The sequence below is a fragment of the Mastigoproctus giganteus genome, chromosome 10 (assembly GCF_048544385.1).
Source record: "Mastigoproctus giganteus isolate SK-2022 chromosome 10, ASM4854438v1, whole genome shotgun sequence".
NCBI lineage: Eukaryota > Metazoa > Arthropoda > Arachnida > Uropygi > Thelyphonidae > Mastigoproctus > Mastigoproctus giganteus.
In genome coordinates this window covers 53,392,350-53,413,089 of record NC_143584.1, presented here as the reverse complement: position 1 = coordinate 53,413,089, position 20,740 = coordinate 53,392,350, and the positions used below count along the sequence as shown (strand labels likewise).

Here is a 20,740-nt window from a genome sequence, read left to right as displayed (position 1 = left end):
CACCGGCATTAGTGGAGAAGTTAGAAGACAGAGAGCCATCACCCTTAGTGAGCGATCAGAGAGAAAACTGGATAACCAATTACTAAAACAGTTGGCAAACCATAAGACGGAAGCTTCTTTAGAAGACCTTTATGCCAAACACGATCGAAAGCCTTTGAGATGTCAAGAGCAACTACTTGTGTTTCACCAAACCTTTCCATTGAATTAGTCCATAAATGAGTAACATAAGCCAGAATATCACCAGTGGATCGACACTGACGGAAACCTTCCATCCGATCGTTGATCAGACGGAAGGTTTCTAGGTAGTTTAAGAGTTGGCGGTTAATTGATTTCTCCATTACTTTCGAAAGACTAGAAGTAGTTGCAGTGGGACGATAATTGGATGGGAGGGATTTGTCACCCTTTTTAGGAACTGGCTGGATATGAGCAAATTTCCAAGCAGAAGGAAAAACACCTTTAGAATAAGAAAGTGAAAAAAGGCGGCAAAGAATAGGAATATGTTCAAGAGCACAGGTTTTGAGAACAAGTGGAGAAATACCATCAGGACCTGGAGCTTTCTTAGCATCAAGATTCATCAAAATCCTTCTGACATCCTTTTGACAGAAGACCACAGGAGGCATTGAATGGAGCGTGTTGGGAATGGTGGGAGGTGTTTTACCAAGATCATTAATACATGAGATAGAAGAAAAATGGGATGCTAGCAGGTCAGCTTTATCCTTGGCTGAAGTGACAACAGAACCATCTGGTTTGGTGTGAGCAGAGATGGGCAAAAGTTGCGGCCAATAGCTTTGGCAAGAGACCAGAAACCTCGGCTACCATTAGGGCAAGAAGCAAGTTTTCTACTCTTAGCCTGTTCAAACTCTAGTTTGGACTGATTAATAACTGCTTTACAATTGTTGCGAGCTTTGGTGTAGGCAGAAAATGAAACTGGAGAATTAGAAACAAGCCAATTACAATATGCAACATTCTTCTCTTGAACAACCTTAGCACATTTATTGGAAAACCAAGGTTTAGATAAAGGACAAGATTTTAAAGTGGAGTGTGAGATAAAGGATTCCATTCCTGCAAGAATAATTTTACTGACACGATCTGAGCAAAGTTGACATCAGAAGTTTTCAAACAGTAATCTGACCAAGGAAAAGAAGAAAAGAAGTCTCGCAGGTCATCACATTTTGCATTCTTGTAATGCCAAACAACACAAGGTTGGGAATATCCATGAGATAAAGGTTCCATTGGAGAAGAGACAATCACCAAGTTGTGATCTGAAGTGCCTAAAGGACCTCTCACTTCGACCGTGTACTTAGAAGGGTTGTTTGTGAGAAAAGAATCAAGCGTATTGGCTGTATGATTAGGATTGTCCAGTATTCTTGAACAATCTATGTATCTATGAACAATCTAGGTAAATGAACAATCTGTGTAAGGTCATTAGTAATTGCAAAAGCTTCAGCATCTCAGCCAGCTGGGTCGGTGTGACTAGAAAACGGAAGCCAGCTGGAGTTGTGAACATTAAAATCACCAAGGAAAATTACCTCACTGTTAGGAAAGTTGGACTGGAGAAAGTCAAGTTGCAAAGAGAGGAAGTCAAAGAGTTCCAAGTGATTAGTGGAGTTGGGAGAACAGTATAGACAACAGATGAATTTGACACAATGAGGTAGAGAGATTTTAAGCCAGAGAAGATCAAAGAGAGGAGATTCCAAATTGCCAAGTCTCTGACAGGGAATATCAGAACAGACATATGTACAAGTGCCATCTTTGAGGCAAAAGGAATCATACAGCAAATAATTTGGGCACCTGAGATGAGCAGTAGTTGAATCAACCAATAACTGAGATTCTGTCAGAAAAAGTACATGGGGTTTGGCAGACTGCAAGTGGAAATGGAAATCGTTAAGATTAGAATTGAGACCACGTATATTTGTGAAATGAATTAGGAAGTGCAAGGGAGGTTTAGATCTTTTTGCAGATAAGCTTGCTCTATTAGTTTGACAATTCATGGTGTATTCAATTTTAAGAAAAAGAGGGTGGGACATGCTGTAATGAAGTAATGAAATTTTTGGATATGGCGTACATAGGGTAAGAATATACCCAGATCCTTGACATAACGGGGCCTCGACAATGCTCCCCACATACACACTACTTGGACTCCCTCCAGTCACTATCTGGCAGAGTAGAGGTAGCAAGATTATACACTAGCTGATCTGGAAGCCTCCTAGAGAGTTACCAATAGGTTCGGTCCAGTGTACTAACTAGCTGCCACTCTGTGAACACCGTTTTAGAGCTGTACCCTTGAAAAGTAAGGAATATTGGATCTCGCCACGATGTAAATCATAACCTCAAAAGTCATCAATCATACTGCATGATGGAAAAGATTAGGGAATGGTTGACCGGAACTTAGCTCTAGAGACTAAACATGGGTTCTACCACTTCAAGCGTGCAATAAGCAAAGTGATGGTATTGTACCGGTTGATGAGAGTCATCTACCACCTAGTACTGCCTGGTAACATAGAGGGCCGGCGTTTCTCCATGTGGTGTGGGCGCCACACCTCGACCCCTGCTTACGTTGGTTCACACCTGGGTGGTCACCACCATGTACTTGTGCATGGAGGTTATACCCAGGATTACTAACAGTCCCACCATCGTGAAGGTGCAAGCAGAGGATTTGGCTGTCACAGACCATCCGGAGTTCGCTGAAATTGGGTCCACTTGACTTGAGTGTCACCCGAATATCAGTTGCATCAGCGTTTTAGACTCACATGTAGCAAGTACAGCTTGTCTGGCCTATCTGAGAGAATGTCAGTGACAACCTCAAGGACCTAATAGCCTGTGGATAGTATTCCTCCTATTTTCGCTAATTAGAATCGCTGTTTAATAGAACTAAAATTCAATTCACAAACGTGATCACAATGAACAGCGCTTACTACACATCGTATAGTGAACGGTACTTTTCTTAGGTAACTCCATCGTAACGTGATTTGATTGTATAGTGAACCAATTGTAAAGCGAGGGTCCATTGTATTTTTAACTTTTTTTTAAGTGAAACTTCAGATAATTGGGGCAGCTGCTTAATCTGGCCAAAATGCACTAGTCCCGATGTGCCCCAATTAACTGGAATAAACTGTACTATCAAAGTACAGCTAGGCCTCGCATAACGCGAGTTCAATTAACGCAATATTCAGTTAACGCTATTTGAAAAATGATACCGTTTTTCACTTTACACGATGCAAATTTCCAGTTAACGCGATCTTTTTTTTTTTTTTTATGCAATAGTTGAAAAAGATTTGAATCGCGCGTTAAGCTTACTGCGAGTCGTACGGTCAAAAAACAAATGTTGCCTGCTGCCCGCCTCGGTGTGTTCCATCAACTATTGGAAGAAGATGTGTTTGTCTCCTGCTAATAAAGTCAATGCAGACTTGCATTTAAAAATTCAAATTTTTAAATGAGCCAGATGAAAATGTTACCACGAAGGAGTTAACGGTAAAAGAATTAGATGAAATCTTTCGTATCGCATAGAACCTCAAACAAAAGGTTTGATGTTCTTTGCGATATTTATTTCAATAGGGCCCAGAGAAGATAGTTGTCGGCTATCGGAAATTGATTGATGAAAAGAGAAAGTCAACACTGTTCAAATATTTCTGCAACAGTAATTTCTTCATTGTGTATTTTATGTCAGAGGTTCCCAAAGTTTCTTGGTTCACGGCGCCTTTAATGTCTCAGTAATTTTTTCAAGGCGTACCCAGACCAAAAGAAATACCTAACAGTTAGGTCCAAACAACTTAATAAGAAATGCTGAAACTGTGAACTACCTTGAGCTAGTAGTTCGCGCGGTGTCCGACAGATGTCGAGTATCCTGTGTTTCCCTCGAAAATTTAAAATATTCCGTGGCGCACAGTTTAAGAACCGCTTAATTCCATAATTATATTCATTATCTTTTACCTTATATACAGTTAAAAAGTTATTTAAAAGGTATTTTTAAAATTCTTTATGGACATGCCAGAAGGTCAAGGACCAATTATAATTTTTCCTATTGGTTATGATATTCGATTAACGTGTTTCCGTTTTGCGCTCGCGGGACGAATTAATCGCGTTAATCGAGGCCCGCCTGTACACTTCAATATCATGAATTGCCATTTTGTTATTAAGGTGGAAACATGTTACTTCTGTTTTATTCTTATTTAGTTGAAGTCTTCATATACGGAAATATTCTCCTAAGTGTCTGTTCAGTCTTTCTTAAAGTTTCATGTCTTGTAGCTAGAACCCAGTCGTCAACATAACCAAATTTCCTTGATCTTGTTTTAGGCATATCTGCTATATACAAACTGAACAGAAGAGGGAGCCAGAACAGAGCCTTGTGGTAGGCCATTATTCAGCTTCTTCTGTACACTAACTGTTACCCCTGACAACCTTAAATAATCTATCACACATCATATTATTAATTAGACGTGCTATAGCCCTACATGGTATCACCTGAAGGAGTTTATAAATTAACCCCTCTCTCCAGACTATATCACATGCAGATGTTAAATCTATAAAGGCAGCAGAGGTTTTTAAACATCGTTTATATCCAGCCTCTATATAAGTTGTCAGCGAGAGGACCTGATCAGTGCAGTTGCGCCCTGGTCTGAATCCTGCTTGCTCAACAGGGACATGTTCTATAATTTTTTGACTGATTCTATTCATTAGTAGTCGTTCCAAAAGCTTATAGCAGTCGCTCAGTAAGGCAATTGGGTGATAGCTTTCTGGTTTATTGCTCAATTTACCCGGCTTTAAAATAGCAATGATTTTTGTCTGCTTAAAGAATCGAGGCAGCTTACCAGTCCTAAGAATATCTGAGAAAAATCTCGAAAGCCACTTCTTAGCATGTTTGCCACAGTTTATCAGGAATTCAGGATGGATTCCATCGAATTCTGGCACCTTGCTTGATTTAACGCTGCCTATAGCTGTCATGAGTTCTTCATTTTTAAATGGTTGAGAGTAATCCGATTCAGCAAGACATGTAGTCTTCAGAGTTTTTAAGTTTTTCTTTATATGAATAGTATGCTTTTTATCTCTTGGTACTTTTTTTTGTTAGTTGTTGGCGTATCGGCTTCTATAGCCATAATGCACCTCCCAAGGTTTTTTATACGACTATAGCTGTCATATCAGCTTCTGAGGCCATAATGCACCTCCCAAGGATTTTTACATTACTCTGATCCAAGCCCAAGGCAGGATTCAAACCTGCGACCTTTGGGTTGCCAGGCAGGCACTTTACACACCTGGCTAGCCCGGTCGGCTCTTGGTACTCTGGACAGTGTAACTATGTGCTCAACAATCTTATTTGGAATACCACGTGGTTTGGTCTAGCCCATCGGAAAATTCCTTTCATCTGGCTCTCTTAAAGTCCCATTGTGGTAGAGGCACAGAAGTCACTGATGGAATCTGGACACCAATTTGAAGAATCACTGGTCGATGCTGACTATGAAGGAAGTCATCAAGAACTCTGCGTGTTACCATCAAAAGTTGTTCCATCTTATCTTTGGATACAAAACAAAGATCCGGGTTATAATCTCTTTCCCAGACTGCTGATTTTTAAGTGCCTCTATCTTTTGCATCATAGACAAGGTAATTATTGTTATCTTCTGCCCAATTCAGTAATGTTTCTCTGTTTAAGTCATTCGGTCATTCATTTAAGTCACTGAATGTAGATGCATGATACTCATTCAGTTTGTCAGCTACCTGAGCAATACCATCAACAGTCTAATCATCAATATCAATTGGACCAATCTGATTCGTCCCCTTCCTTGTAGAGTTTACATAAGTAAGGAAGTTTTTGCTTTTTTTTTGCCAAATATTTCTTGTAATCTGCCTTTGCTTGACTAACCTTCTTTGTGACTTGATTACAGACTAGCGGCTTGTATATACCATAAGTTTCTGCATCACCTGATATAAATTATCATGGCAGGGAAAAAAATGCATGTGTGTCACATGCATTTTTCTTCCCTACCATGAGTCTCATTAGTTCATCTGACATCCATTTAGGCCCAAACCTTGAACAATATTTATTAGTTAATATGAAAAGCCTAGTAGCATCTATGATTAATCCCTTGAATGCTTCCCATTTAGAATTTTCCATTGGTAACATTACCAGTTGGTCCCAATGTATAAAATTTAAAAAATCTCTGACGCACTGAACCTTGTCAATCAATTCGACCCTGGAGAGATTGTGCAAGGCTCATGGGGTAGAATTTTTCACAGCATGGTCTGTGCCTTGTTAACAGGAGTGATTGTTACTACAGGGATGGGATACACTTAAATAGAAACAGTGCAAGAATATTTACTGATGCTATCGAGGCAGTGTTAAGTGGCTTGGAAAACTGCTAGATTGGGGGGGGGGATTCACAGACTAACAGATTAACATTAGCCGCAGGCAGAATTAAAAGTGATTCTTGAACTGTTTCTATTGGAATGAGCAGCAGCCTAGAAAGTGAGGTACTGGGGATTTCAAAGACTGCTGGGAGTCATTTTGAAACAAGTAAATACATGGCCTGTGTTAGTGTAACTAAGAGTAAGAATAGGTGCATGTATACATGCATGTACACCAATGCTAGGAATATAGTAAATAAATTTGATGAATTTGAGGTGCTGGTTAAGACATCAAAGGCAGATATTGTAGGGATATCTGAGACATAGTATCACATATATATATATATATAAATATATATATATAAGAAATGTAGAATTGGAATTTAAGGAGAACAATGTGTACAGCAAGGATAGACAGGAAGACGGGGTAATACAGTTAGTTAAGAAACACAAAATCTAAGGAAGCGCACCCAGTTGACATGGATGGACAGTGCAGTGTTGAGTCAGTTTGGTGTGACATAAGTACTGGGAAAGCAAAATTGAGAGTAGGAGTGTGTTATAGGCCTAATGACTATGATGAGTACAACGAAAAACCGTACAGAGAAATAGAGTGGGCCAGAAAATCAGATTGTCTTACAATGGGGGATTTTAACTTCCCATATATAGACTGGAACATGTGGATTATTCTCTTGCACAGTAAAAAACCCTTTGTGGATTTATTGGATGATTGTTTTCTGCAGCAGCATGTTCGAGAGGCAACCGGAGGGAGTAATAATCTTGATATAATTATCAGCAGCATTAAGAATCTAGAGATAAAGGAACCAATAGGTGGCAGTGAGCACAGTGTACTGGTGTGGGATTTATTCAAAAATGTAACTACCATCAGGGGTAAAGGGAAGGGTTTTTGCTTTCATAAAAGAGACTACAGTGATCTCATACAGTTTTTAATTGTATACAGTGGGACCAACTGATGATGCCAACAGCATATTCTACGTGGGATACATTCAAAGAATTAATCTTGGGAGAGACTAGGCTTTCAAACCTAGTCTCTGCCAATCCACAAAATACTGTTCAAGATTTAGGCCTAAATGGATATCAGATGAACTAATGAGACTCATGGCAGAGAAGAAAAATGCATGGGATGCATATAAATTAACAGGAGACACAGATGCCTATGGCAGATATAAGATAGTCTGTAATCAAGTAACAATGGACATTAGGCAAGCAAAGGCAGATTACGAGAAATCTTTGGAAAACGATACAAAGAAAAACTTTGAAGACTTCTTTACGTATGTAAATTTTAGAAGGAAGGAGATGAATCAGATTGGTGCGCTTGATATCAATGGTTTGATTGTTGATGATCTTGCTGAAGTAGCTGACAGACTAAATGAGTATTCTGCATCTACATTCACACATGAGGAGTTATTAAGGGAGAAGAATGCCAGAAGTTTATCAACCTGTAACAGAAAGCTAAAGGATTTTGTAATAACTGAGAGCAAAGTGGAGGAAAAATTCTTGAAGTTAAACTTAAGAAAGGCACCTGGGGTGAATGGGATCTATCCAGTTATATTAAAGGAGGAAGCAAAGGAAATAAGTAGGCCCTTAGCCATGATTATTATGGCATCCTTGGACTCATGGAAGGTCCCCATGGACTGGAGATTGCGAATGTATCCCCAATTCACAAAGGGAGATCGAAAGGTTACACGAGTAATTACAGACCTGTTAGTTTAACTTCTCTTCCAGGGAAAGTAATGGAGTCACTAGTTAAAGAAGCACTGGAGGATCAGCTGCAGTAATAATTCAAAGATATTTGCTAAGGGAAAGTTTTGTCTGACAAATCTGATTGGATACTATGATGTGGTTACAAAGGAACTGGATGCAAAATATAATTTGGTATCATATACTTGGATTTCAGGAATGTTTTCAACACTGTTGCGCATGAAGACTACTGTACAAATTGGAGCAGTAAGGACTAGGTATTAAGGGTAAGTTGCTACAATGGATAAAAGGGTGATTTAGTGGGAAAAGACAGAGAGTGGTAATCAATAGACACATTTCTTTGTGGGCTAATGTTATTAGTGGAGTCCCCCAGGTTCAGTGTTGGGCCCACTGTTGTTTTGTATATTTATCTATGATACTGATGAAGGTATATCAGGATTAATGTTGAAGTTTGCAGATTATACGATGGTTGGTAGGGTTGTTAATGACAGTAATGACAGTGTGCTACTGCAACAGGATCTAGAAAATTTGGGCAAATGGGCTGAGAAGTGGCAACTGAAGTTTAACTTTTAAAAATGGGAAGTACTGCGTATGGGTAGAAGTAACCCCACAGAAACATACCAAACTGTGTGGTACTACACTTAGGGTGGTAGAAAATAAAAACTGTCTGAGAGTAATTGTGCAATCCGATATGAAGTTTTCTGAGCAATGCTGACAGAGCAGGGCATAGGATATTGTCAATGATATACAAGAATTTTGCTAGCAGGGAAAAGGTGTTTAATCCTTTGTATAAGACAGTGGTCAGGCCACACCTTGAGTATTGCGAACAGGTCTGGAGGCCTCATTTTAGGAAGGATGTAGCATTGCTGGAGCGTACTGAGAAGGGCAATAAGATTGATGAGGGGAAAGAAGCAGTCCTCTTACCAAGAAAGGCTGAAGTTCTGCAAATTGCAGTGGCTGGAGACTAGTCGCCCCGCATGTGACTAGTCTCCAGACTAGGAGGTGTATAAGGGCTTGATTGGGTTGAGTAAGCTGAATTCTGATGAGATTCTTCCGCTTGCTCAGATTACAAACTCTGAGGGGGCATAATTTCAAATTGAGGAAAGACAATTGTAGAATATATGTGGAAATTTGCCTTCAGCCAGCAGGCGCTTAATTGCTGGAACAAACTTCCATCTGTCATTGTGGAAGTTGATAGCTTACGTAAATTCAAGGGGGAACTGGACAAATGTTTAAAGGGAATTTTTTTTTGGCTGATGCTACATATGCTTGCTTTCTTGCATCACATGCCTCTATTACTACTACTACAAGACTGCAGTTATGGTTCAGATGCAGAAATGGTTTTTTGTCTGACCAATTTGATTCAACACTACAATGTTGTCACAAAGAAACTGAATGCAAAAAATAATTTTGATATCATATACTTGGATTTTAGGAAAGTTTTTGACACTGTTGTGCATGAAGAGTACTGTTCAAATTAGAGCAGTAATGTATTAAGGGTAAGTTGCTACAACGGATAAAAGGGTGATTGAGTGGGAGAAGACAGTGTGATCAATGGAAGAAAGTGGTGATCAATGGATGTATCTCTTCGTGGATTAATGTTATTAGATTACAAACCTGGAGTACCCCAGGTTCGGTGTTTGGCCCACTGTTGATTTGTATATTTATCAATGATATTGATGAAGGTATATCAGGATTAACGTTGAAGTTTGCAGATGATACGATGGTTGTTAATGACAGTAATGGCACTGTGCTACTGCAACAGGATCTGAAAAATAGGGGAGATGTGCTGAGAAATGTTTAGAAATTTAACATTGACAAATGCAAAGTGCTGTGTATGGGTAGCAGTAACCCCAGAGTAACATACTAACTGTGTGGTACTACTCAGAGTAGTGGAGAATCAAAAGACTTCGGGGTAATTGTGCAGTCAGATATGAAGTTTTTTGAGCAGTGCAAAGAGGCTACAATTGTAGCTCATGGGTTCTTGTCAATGATAAATAGGAATTTTTTTAGCAGGGATAAGGAGGTGATTATCCCCTTGTATAAGGCAATGTCAGGCCACACCCTGAGTACTGCTTACAGGCCTGGAGGCCTCATTTTATAAAAGATGGAGAACTGATGGATCAAGTACAGAGGAGGGCAAAGATATTGGTGAGGGAACAAATGGTTTCTGTTACCAAGAAAGGCTCAAGTTCTGCAAATTGCAGTTGAGGCACCTATGAGGTGATCTGATTGAGGTGTATGGTTTGAGCAAGCTCAGTGCTGATGGGATTCTTACACTTGCTCAGAATAATTGCCTGAGAGGGCATAAATTCAAATTGAGGAAAGACAGTTGTAGAATAGATGTGTGAAAATTTGCCTTTACCCAGTGAGGGGGGTTGATTGCTAGAACAAACTTCCATCTGTCATTGTGGAAGTTAACAGCTTAAATAAATTCAAGGCTGAACTAGACAATAGCACAGTTCTGTGCAACTTCATGCAATTATTTCCCTTTAACTGCAATTTCAAATTATATCCAAAGTATGACTAAGACCATTGTTATTCACTCCTGTTCCTATTCTGTTAGCAAGCAACACCACTGTACATTTTCCAGTCAGAGGGTGGCTTATTTGATGCACAGTGAGCTTTCAGTTTATGAACACCTAATCTTATGAAAAAAAAAAAGAAGTTTTTTAAACCAGATATTCAATTTCAATTATTCAATGAAGGGCCGACCGGACTAGCTGGGTGGGTAAAGTGCCTACCTGGCAACCCAAAGGTCGCGGGTTCGATTCCCGCCTCGGGCTTGGATCAAAGTACTGCAAAAACCTTGGGAGGTGCATTATGGTCACAGAAGCCTATGCGCCAACAACTACCAAAAAAAAAAAAAAAAAAAATTCAATGAAGGAATAACCATCTCTGAAATGGTATCATCTAGATTGTGGACCTCAAATGAGAATAAGTAACAACAGACTTCTCTATTTAGGAAGGATTACTTATTTGAAGTGTGCTAGAGTTGGGAACTCATGAAGGATTCCACAATATATGAGATACACAGTAAGAATTCTAAATTTTGCAAATGAGTTCTGTTTTTATTATTATTGTTATTATTATTATTAACTATATGGTGCAAGGAAGCTGGGGCTTGTGCTGCAACAGCCAAAAAAAAAAAAAAAATTCCCTATTTACCCTGAGAGAGAGAGAGAGAGAGAGAGAGAGAGAGAGAGAGAGAGAGAGAGAGAGAGAGAGAGAATTAGAAGGGAGTCACCAAAAAAGCGAAGAATGATGATATCCAGCTCAGGACCCTGGGTGTGCCAAGCCCATACTCACCAGATGTGAGCCCCTAGAGTTAGCAGCTTAGCGTACAGAAAATATGCATTTGCGCTCCCTTATATTAAGTTACTTAAGGTAACCTGACGTTTCATAGTCCTAAACATATGGTTCTAACTTTTGAACTATTTGTCATTTGTTAGAAAAACAAACTGACCTATGAAATAAAAAATAACAAAAACTATGATAACATCACAAGTTTAAAACAAAAAGAAATTAAAACCTACTAAAAGTTTATCGTATAACTGTCCACCTTGCTGGAGCTCAAAGCTAATGGCCCTCTTTATTCATTTCACAGAAATAAAATAATCCTGTTCGGAAACAAGTCTTATTAAATATTCTTATAATCAAGCACTACTCACATTATTTATTTATTACAGTTTTTAATACTTACCACTTATCTGAATTTTAATGATAGCCTGATCAACTCCAAGCTCATTTTCAGCAACTAGCCTATATGGACCATTGTCAATATTAGATACATCTCTTATAATTAGTATGGCATGACGTTCTCCCACTTGAACATCATAATGTCCACCACTTTCAATTTCATCTCCATCTTTTGACCACTTCAGCTTTGGTTTTGGACAACCAGTGAAAGGAAGTTTAATAGTAACATTTTCACCCTTTTCAAAGCTGGCAAGTTCACGGAAGCGAGGGGGAACATGAATTCGAGGTGCAGCTAAAAGTAAGTAAAGAAACAGTTTTGCAACAGTCAATATTTTATTAAGATTTATTTTAATTTTTACCTGTATATTTAATTTAGATATATATAAATATTTAATAAAACATTTTACGGTTCTTATATACATACAAGGGTGGTTCAAGGTTGTTTATGACTTCATTTGCTTATAAGAAAGACATATATACCACAATGATAATAACATATTCTTTTCAAGGTGGAATAATAAAGACTACTGTAGACTGAACATTTATTATTCATAATCATGCAAGACATGGATATCAACAATGGAGAAAGGTACAAACTGATCACATAGCCACATTGGGACAAACTACTTGAGTTCTTTGTCCAGATGGAATTCATACTTTTGCCAACACTCTTCATGGCTGAAATAAGCAAACATTCACCGTTCAGACTGTCAGAAGGTTGACTCATGATTTTCCAGCCAATGGGCATCATTAAAACTGCCATATTTTAATAGGTTTTCGGTTTGAGTTATTATTATTAGGTTGAGTGTTATGCAAAGGGATGATTTGTTATCAGTGAATTCCCAAGCTTAAAATACAATTTATTTCAATCTTGTACTAATCCTCTCATTATTGACTTGTAGTTACAAAAAACTAGTTGCATGCATGGATACCATACTTAACCATACTTCCACTACTGGTATATAATTTTCCTCTCTTTCAGCAGAAATTTGATAACAAACTGTTATTTATCCATTGTAACAGGGTCTTGATGTCATCTGCAGCATAGACTCTTGAATCATAACCACACAGCAGGAGATCAAAGCAATGTTGCTGTAACTTGTCATAAAAACAGTTTAGCCATGCTCACCTTGGCCTCTTAAAAATTGAAGTCCAGGTAAACCTTGAATCACCCACATAATATTTCAACAACATACAACTATTTCCATGTACAACTAGGCACTTGCAAAGAGATCTGATTGAGGTGTTTAAAGTTAATGGATTTAGTAAATTAAATAATGCTAACAGCATTCTTACTCTCTCTCTCTCTCTCTCTCTCTCTCTCTCTCTCTCTCTCTCTCTCTCTCTCTCTCACACACACACATACAACGGGGCATAAATTCAAATTGAGGAAGGATGGTTGCAGGATAGCTCTGTGGAAATTTTCCTTCAGTCAGTGGGTAGTTGATTGTTGGAATAAGCTTCTATTTGGTGTTTTAGAACTGGGTAATAAATTCAAGGAAGAACTAGACAAATTATTAGAGGGGACGGACAGATGAAGTGCAAAGAGTTTTGTTGCTCCTGTTTTTTTAATAGTAGTAGTAATAGCAAATAATGCAACAAAGCAAGCTTACATTGCATCAGCCAAAAAAAACCAAAAAAAAAAAAAAAAAACCACACCCATCCATACCCTCCCCTCCCAAGAATTTGTCTAGTTTTCCTTTGAATTTATTCAACTTATCCACTTCCACAACAACAACAAATGAAAGCCTGTTCCAATAATCAACACCACCTGCTGGGCTGAAGGAAAACTTCCACATATCTTTAACCCTAGGGGCTCACATCTGGTGAGTATGGGTTGGCACATCCAGGGTCCTGAGCTGGATATCATCATTCTTCTCTTTCTTGGTGATTCCTTTCTACTTCTGACTCTCTCTCTCTCTCAGGGTAACTTGGGAATTTTTTTTTGGCTGGTGCAACATAAGCCTCAGGGGCTTCCTTGCACCATATGGCTAATAATAATAATAATAATATTTATCCTTGAATTTATGCTCTCTCATGTGTGTAGTTTCAGCGAAGTGGAATCCATTCAAGGCTTTAAACACCTCAATCAGGTATCCGTACTGGTGCCTAGTCTCGAGATGCTGAAATTTGCAGAACTGAAGCAGTTCTAGGTAAGAGCACCCTTTTGTTCCCTTGACCAATCTGGTTATCCTTCTCTGCACCCATTCCAGCCAATCTACATCCTTCCCAAAGTGAAGCCTCCAGATCTGTATACAGTATTCAAGGTGCAGGCTAACCATGGCCTTATACAAAGGGATAATCACCTCCTGCTAGCAAAGTTTTTGTATATCATTGGCAAAACCCAATGAGCTGTCCTGGTAGTATGTCTGCAGTGCTCAGAGAATTTCATGTTTGACTGCACAATTACCCCAAAATTTTGGCTGATGCTCTTGCTTTCTTGCATCGTTTGCCACTGCTCATAATAATACTAAACTAATTTCTGAATATAAACTTTTCAATTCAGTGGAGATGGGATGAGCTGGTCTGATTTTTTTGGTCTGCACAATCTCTGGATCTCACATCATTTGATATTTTTTCTGGGCTTGGTTACAGATTTCGTTTACAGGTGATAATTTGCACATTTAGTTTTGCTGGTAATGGTGGATGGCATGATCACATACCATCCACCATTACCAGCAAATTTACACAAAATAAAGAAGAGGATGAGAGTTACAAGGCATACAAGGTACACACACACATTTTTTTTTGTTTTTCTCAAGCTCAAAATATATAGTTATAGATCTACAAAATTGTGAAGGAACTTTTTAATTTCTTAATTCTGCATATGCTTAATGGGGGGTATATAACAATCCTTGGCATGCCAGTGGTTCTAATATATCTTGCTGAAGAAAGTATTATTACATTCTGAGTGCAAGTATTATTACTCAAAATTATACTACTTCATTTAATCCCATATATATTTTTAGGACCATAACATGCACTTTGGGTGTGGAAAAAAAAAAATCGAAGAGCTGGTTATGTGGTTTATTTTATATACCATTTAATTTTGTTGGAATAAAAAGGCAAGAAATGGTTAAAAAATAATATTATTATTTATTGGATAATAGGAACAAACAATATCTTAAGTAAAATCACACTATTATAATCAAAAATGCTCAATATGAATATTAATTTAATCCTTTTAGCCTTTAACTTATTATATACTCTTAAAATATAATATGTAATTAATTATGTAGATCAAAAGCAAATATACCAGTGAACTAGTAAATTTCATGCTGACATAATTCTAATGGCTATTTAAAATTTTAACTTTTTCTTTCTTTCTTTTTTTTTTTTATGTACCATTATATATATATTTGGTATATATATATTTTTATATACCATTTAATTTTGTTGGGATAAAAAGGCAAGAAATGGTTAAAAATTATATTATTATTTGTGATAGTTTATTGGATAATAGTAACAAAATATCTTTAGTAAAAGCACACTATTATAATCCAAAATAATCATTATGAATATTAATTTAATGCATTTAGCCTTTCACTTATTATATACTCTTAAAAGATAATTAATATGTAATTAATTATGTAGATCAAAACAAATATCATACCAGTGAACTAGTAAAATTCATGCTGACATAATTCTAATGGCTATTTAAAATTTTAACTTTTTCTTTCATTCTTTTTTTTTTTTTTTTTGTAGTTTAGCTAGCCTAGAACATGATTTAAAATTTATACATACTCTTAATAACAAGATCAGCCCTTGAAGTACGTGTGCCTCCTTTATTAGTAGCTCTACACGCATATTCATCAGCATCCTCTCCATACACTTCTGAAATAACTAGAGAATATGTATCTCCATCTCTTAGCATGGTATACTTGCCTCCTTCAGCTAATTCTCTCATACCTTTGTACCTGATGATAAGAAAACCAAATAAAAATTTTATGTAAATATTAAGAAAAATACAAAAGGATTCTTTTATTCATCAGTAGGAGTAGCAGTAGAGGAAGCTGTTTAGATAGTGGGCAAAGAAATAAATATGTAACACAATAAAATAAAATAAATGCTGATTTTATTAGATTTATTGCCAAGCCTATCTTTCTATTCTCATGATAAAATGTATTGTATTAAGAACCAATTACATAGACCTATAATGGTTTTGGGAGCTGCCTAATTATATGTGCCTTTTAGTAATTTGTGTAGGCTGAGTTAAAAATAACATTTATTTTTATATAAAAATTTTCCCAAAATGTCATCCCTTTTTTAATTTTTTTTATGCATAAAAACAGTCATAATTGCATTTTTTAATTATTACTTGGTGATTACTTGTTACCAAATTTTCTAATATGATTATGAAAAGAGAAGCTTCTATAAGAAATGAATACACAGTGCAAGAAGGCATTAGTAAAGACCATATATATTTTTAGGACCATAACATGCACTGAACTATTAGATGTATCCACATTTTAGAGGCAAATTTTTGTAAAAAATATTTTACAACGTATATTAGAAACACAAATTCACAAGTGTTTACTAACAAAATTTCAGTGTAGAATCAAAATTATTCATTACAGAACTCATTGCCATTACTGATGTTATAATCTGGGATTTATCTACTACTAAGTTTAATTCTCATCTAATTCTAGGGTTATTCTGTAACTGCAATAAAGAATAGTTTCAATATTGTACTGTACATGTTGTGATATTTTATCTTAATAATGGTTAATATGAGAGAGAGAGAGAATAAAAATTTTGCATTATATGCTTCTGGAAAGTAAGCGTAGTATCAAGTATTAGTTATAAGAACTGGATATTGTTGCTGATTGGTACTGATTGGGTTCCCAGTATTAGCTAAGGATATGGATGGAGCTGACGCTCTTTACAAAAGTGGATGGCAGTGGTTTCTGATGTTGAGAGGCAATAGCCATTGTGAGATGCGCATGACTATTTTGTTTATCGAGAGCTGAAGTTGTCATTCAATGGAATGCATATTTGGTGAATGGAAAGATAGTGTAAGGTCATCAGCATATAGATATGTATCAACATTAGTGAGGATATTCTCTGTTACATTGTTTATCCTAACTACAAAGAGTGTGGCACTACGAGCTGATCCTTGTGGGACCCCACCTTTTTAGGCAACTGTTCGGGATAGAGAATTGTAGTAACGCACTTGAAAAGTTCTGTTATGGAGAAAGCTCTCTACGATTCGTGGCAACAACTGATCCTGAAGTGCTGTGACATATAGGTTTTGAAGAATGCCATATTGCTAGGTGGCGGTTGTCGTTGTTATTGGTTTTTAGGAACATTAGCAACTAAGGCCCTATTGCTCCGGGCATATGTGGTGGTCATTCCCTGACCTTTCCACATCCTCCGTATTTGGTGGCTAATGGGCTCGAACCCCAGTCTAATTAAGAAGCATGTGCTATGCACTGCTGCTCCCCACCTGGCTAAGGAGGCGCCATTGCTAGGTGGAATCAAAGGCTTTTTCAATGTCCAGGCAGATGTTGACAAGTTCATTTGCAAAAGCATTCAGAATGTTGGATTCTGCTTTGATCAGAAGGACTAGCATTGTTCAATTCATAATTTTTGGAAGTCAATAGCTGTGTAGATCTGATTGATCCTTTCCGGTTTAGGAAAGGTTATGACTATTGACAAGCGCCAAGAATGAGGATAGCAGCCTTCTGAGAAAATCTGATTAAAATACATAAATAAAGAAATCGAAACTTTCTTGTCAAGGTACTAAAGCATGAAATAATATATCCCATCAGGTCCTGGTGCTCTGTTTGCTGATCTGCTTGGGGGGGGGGGGGCAGCTGTTTAGCTCAAAAATTGTAATCAGTTGTACAGAAGAGGCACCATTGTATTGAATTTCAGCTTATACTATTATGCGTTAGCTTTTTCTTGTTTAAAGACTGGCTCATATGCTGATTTGGCTGAGTGTGAGGAAAGTATTCTGCCAGGGCATTTGCAATTTCCGCTGGAGAAAAAGAGTCTTTGCCCCCATTCCATCTTAGAATTTGATACCAGGAGGAATTTACCATCCGACTGTTTTATTTAGTTCCAGATTTTTCTACTGTCAGTATTCTTTGTAATAGTGGAAGCAAGTTGGATACATGAGTCGTTTTTTTGCTTTTTTCACATATAACGAGCCTTAGCTTAACCTTCTTGAAATTAATCAGGTTGTCAGTTGTTGGGAACAAATTCCAGCTTTCTGCTCTTTTCAGCATCATAGGATGCATCATTCCACCAGATGTTGGCATGTCTGTGAGGACCAACTGTGGTTTGGCATTAGCATTAGTAGAGGCTTATGATGCAAGAAAGCAAGCTTATGCAGCATCAGCCAAAAAAAAAAAAAAAAATCCATCCACTTCCATTTCACCCCTCCATTTGTTCAAAATACCTGTCCAGCTGAGCCTTAAATTTAATTAGGCTACCAACTTCCACAACAAAGGATGGAAGTCTGTTCCACTAACCAACTACCCACTGGCAAAAGGCAAATTTCCCCACATCTGACTTCCCTCAATCTGAATTTATGCCCTCTCAGGTGATTATTCTGAGCAAGAGAAAGAATCCCATCGGCACTGAGCATGCTCAAACCATTCAAGGCTTTATACACCTCTATCAGATCACCTCGCTGGTGCCTAGTCTCCAGACACTGTAATTTGCAAACCTTAAGCCTTTTTTCGTAAGAGCAACCCTTTGTTCCATTCACTAATCTTCTTGCCCTTCTCTGTACTCGTTCCAGCAGCTCTACATCTTTCTTGAAATGAGGCCTCCAGACCTGTATACAGTACTCAAGGTGTGGTCTGACCATTGCCTTATACAAGGGAATAATCAGCTCCTTATCCCTGCTAGAAAACTTCCTGTATATCATTGACAAGACACCATGAGCTAGTCTTGCAGCCCATCTGCACTACTCATAGAACTTCATATCTGCCTGCACAATTACCCCCAGGTCCTTTTCATTCTGTCAGTGTAGTACCACAGAGTTGACAAGTTGCTCTGGGGTTGCTGTTTCCCATATGTAGTACTTTACATTTGTCAATGTTAAACTTCATTTGCCACCTCTTAGCCCATCTACTCAACCTTTCCAGATCGTTTTGCAGCAGCATAGCATCAGTAGTGTCCTTAACAACCCTACCAACCTTTGTATCGTCTGCAAACTTGGACATTAAGCTTGATATACCTTCATCAGTATCATTTATAAATACAGAAAACAATAATGGACCCAACACTGAACCCTGATGGACTCCACTAATAACATTAGTCCACAATGAGCAGTGTCCATTGATTATCACTCTCTGTCTTCTCCCCCTCAACCATCCCTTTATCCATAGCAGCAATTTGCCTCCAATGCCACACTGTTCCAATTTGTGCAGCAGTCTTCCATGTGCAACAGTATCAAAAGCCTTTCTAAGTTCCAAATATATAATATCAAAGTTATTCCCTGCATCCAGTTCTCTTGTGACTGCATCATAGTATCCAATCAAATTGGTCAGGCAAGACTTTCCCTTAACAAAACCCACGTGTCCGAGCTATAACTGAAGTCTTGTCTAGATGATCCTGCAGTGCTTCTTTAACCAGTGCCTCGATTAATTTTCCTGGAACAGAAGTTAAACTCACAGGCCTATAATTACTTGTGTCAGCCTTTGATCCTCCTTTGTGAATTGGGGTCACATTTGCACATTTCCAGTCTATTACAGGGTACCTCCCCTGAGTCCAAGGAAGCTCTCATAATTATGGCTAAGGGTTTGCTTACTTCCTTTGCTGCCTCCTTTAATATAACTGGATAGATCCCATCCACCCCGGGTGCCTTTCTTGTGTTTATCTTCAACAGTTTCTCCTTTCTGTACACCTTGTACTCCCCAAATTCCAGTTCTGCATTCCTTATATCTGTGTGACACCATGTCTCTGATATCCCAACAATATCTGCCTTTGATGTTTGGGCAATACCTCAAATGCATCAAATTTATTTATCAAACTCCTAGCATTGGTGTACACACCAAGTATACATGCACCTGTTTCTATTCTTATCTACCCTAACACAACCCATGTGTTTACTTGTACCGCAATGACTTCCAGCAGTCTCCGAAATATCCTGCATCTTGTTTTCCAGGCTACTGCTCATTCCAATAGAAGCAGTGCAAGAATCACTTTCACCTCTGCCAGTGGGTACTGTTAATCTATTAGTCTTTGTATCCCCCCAAGCTAGCAGTTTTCCGACCCACCTAACACTGCCTCAATAGCATCAGCAAATATAAATATTCTTGCACCCTTTCTATTTAAGTGTATCCCATCCCTGCAGAAGCAGTCTCCCCTGTTAGCAAGTACAGACCAGGCTGAAAAAAATTCTACCCCTTGAGCCTTGCACAATCTTTCCAGGGCCGAATTGATCGACAAGGCTCTCATCATATACTCCCTCCTATCGTGTCTGGGCAGAATTGCAGACACTTTCAAATTCAACCCTAATTCACAGCTTTTTTTCAACAGTGACCTGTACTTGTTAATAATTCTGCTGGTCTCCTACTCTTAATATCATTAGTGCCAACGTGTATAACTATATCACCTTTTGTGCCCTTAAAAGATGATATCCGCTCTTCAACTTCATCAACCTTTGCCCCTGGCTGACATACCCTGCTCCTGTTCCACCTATCCTTTTTACAAAGCATGTTTCCCGTTTCCCTGACAATAGAGTCACCAACAACTACTAGTTCCTGTGGGACCAGCGCATTCTGCCTTGGGGGTTGCCACTGTGTTGCATGATGACCAAGTGCAAGCTCTGGCATTGATGTGGGCAGCTGAGAACTTGATGGCCCCTCATTTAGATCCTTCGAGGGCATCCACCCTTCAAGCTCTCATATAGGCCCATAACAACGCTGAGTTGTCGCCTGATTTCCTTACACTCCTTACATCATGGCATATAGCATAGGTTGCAGCTGTTATTTTATTTCATAAAATGCCCAGTAACGTCATCAAAGGAAAT

General features: G+C 38.1%; 1 protein-coding gene across 2 annotated transcripts in view; it reads right to left on the bottom strand.

Moving 5' to 3' along the window:
• The window catches only part of LOC150079033 (twitchin-like), a 2,795,346-nt gene that overhangs the window by 465,049 nt on the left and 2,309,557 nt on the right, over positions 1 to 20,740 (bottom strand). For both annotated transcript variants that reach the window (XM_090382361.1, XM_090382360.1), the window contains 2 exons: positions 15,499 to 15,671; positions 11,759 to 12,046 (listed from right to left, as the gene is read on the bottom strand). In XM_090382361.1, coding sequence (XP_090238487.1) covers positions 11,759 to 12,046; positions 15,499 to 15,671 — 461 coding nt within the window. The remainder of the gene's footprint in view (positions 1 to 11,758; positions 12,047 to 15,498; positions 15,672 to 20,740) is intronic.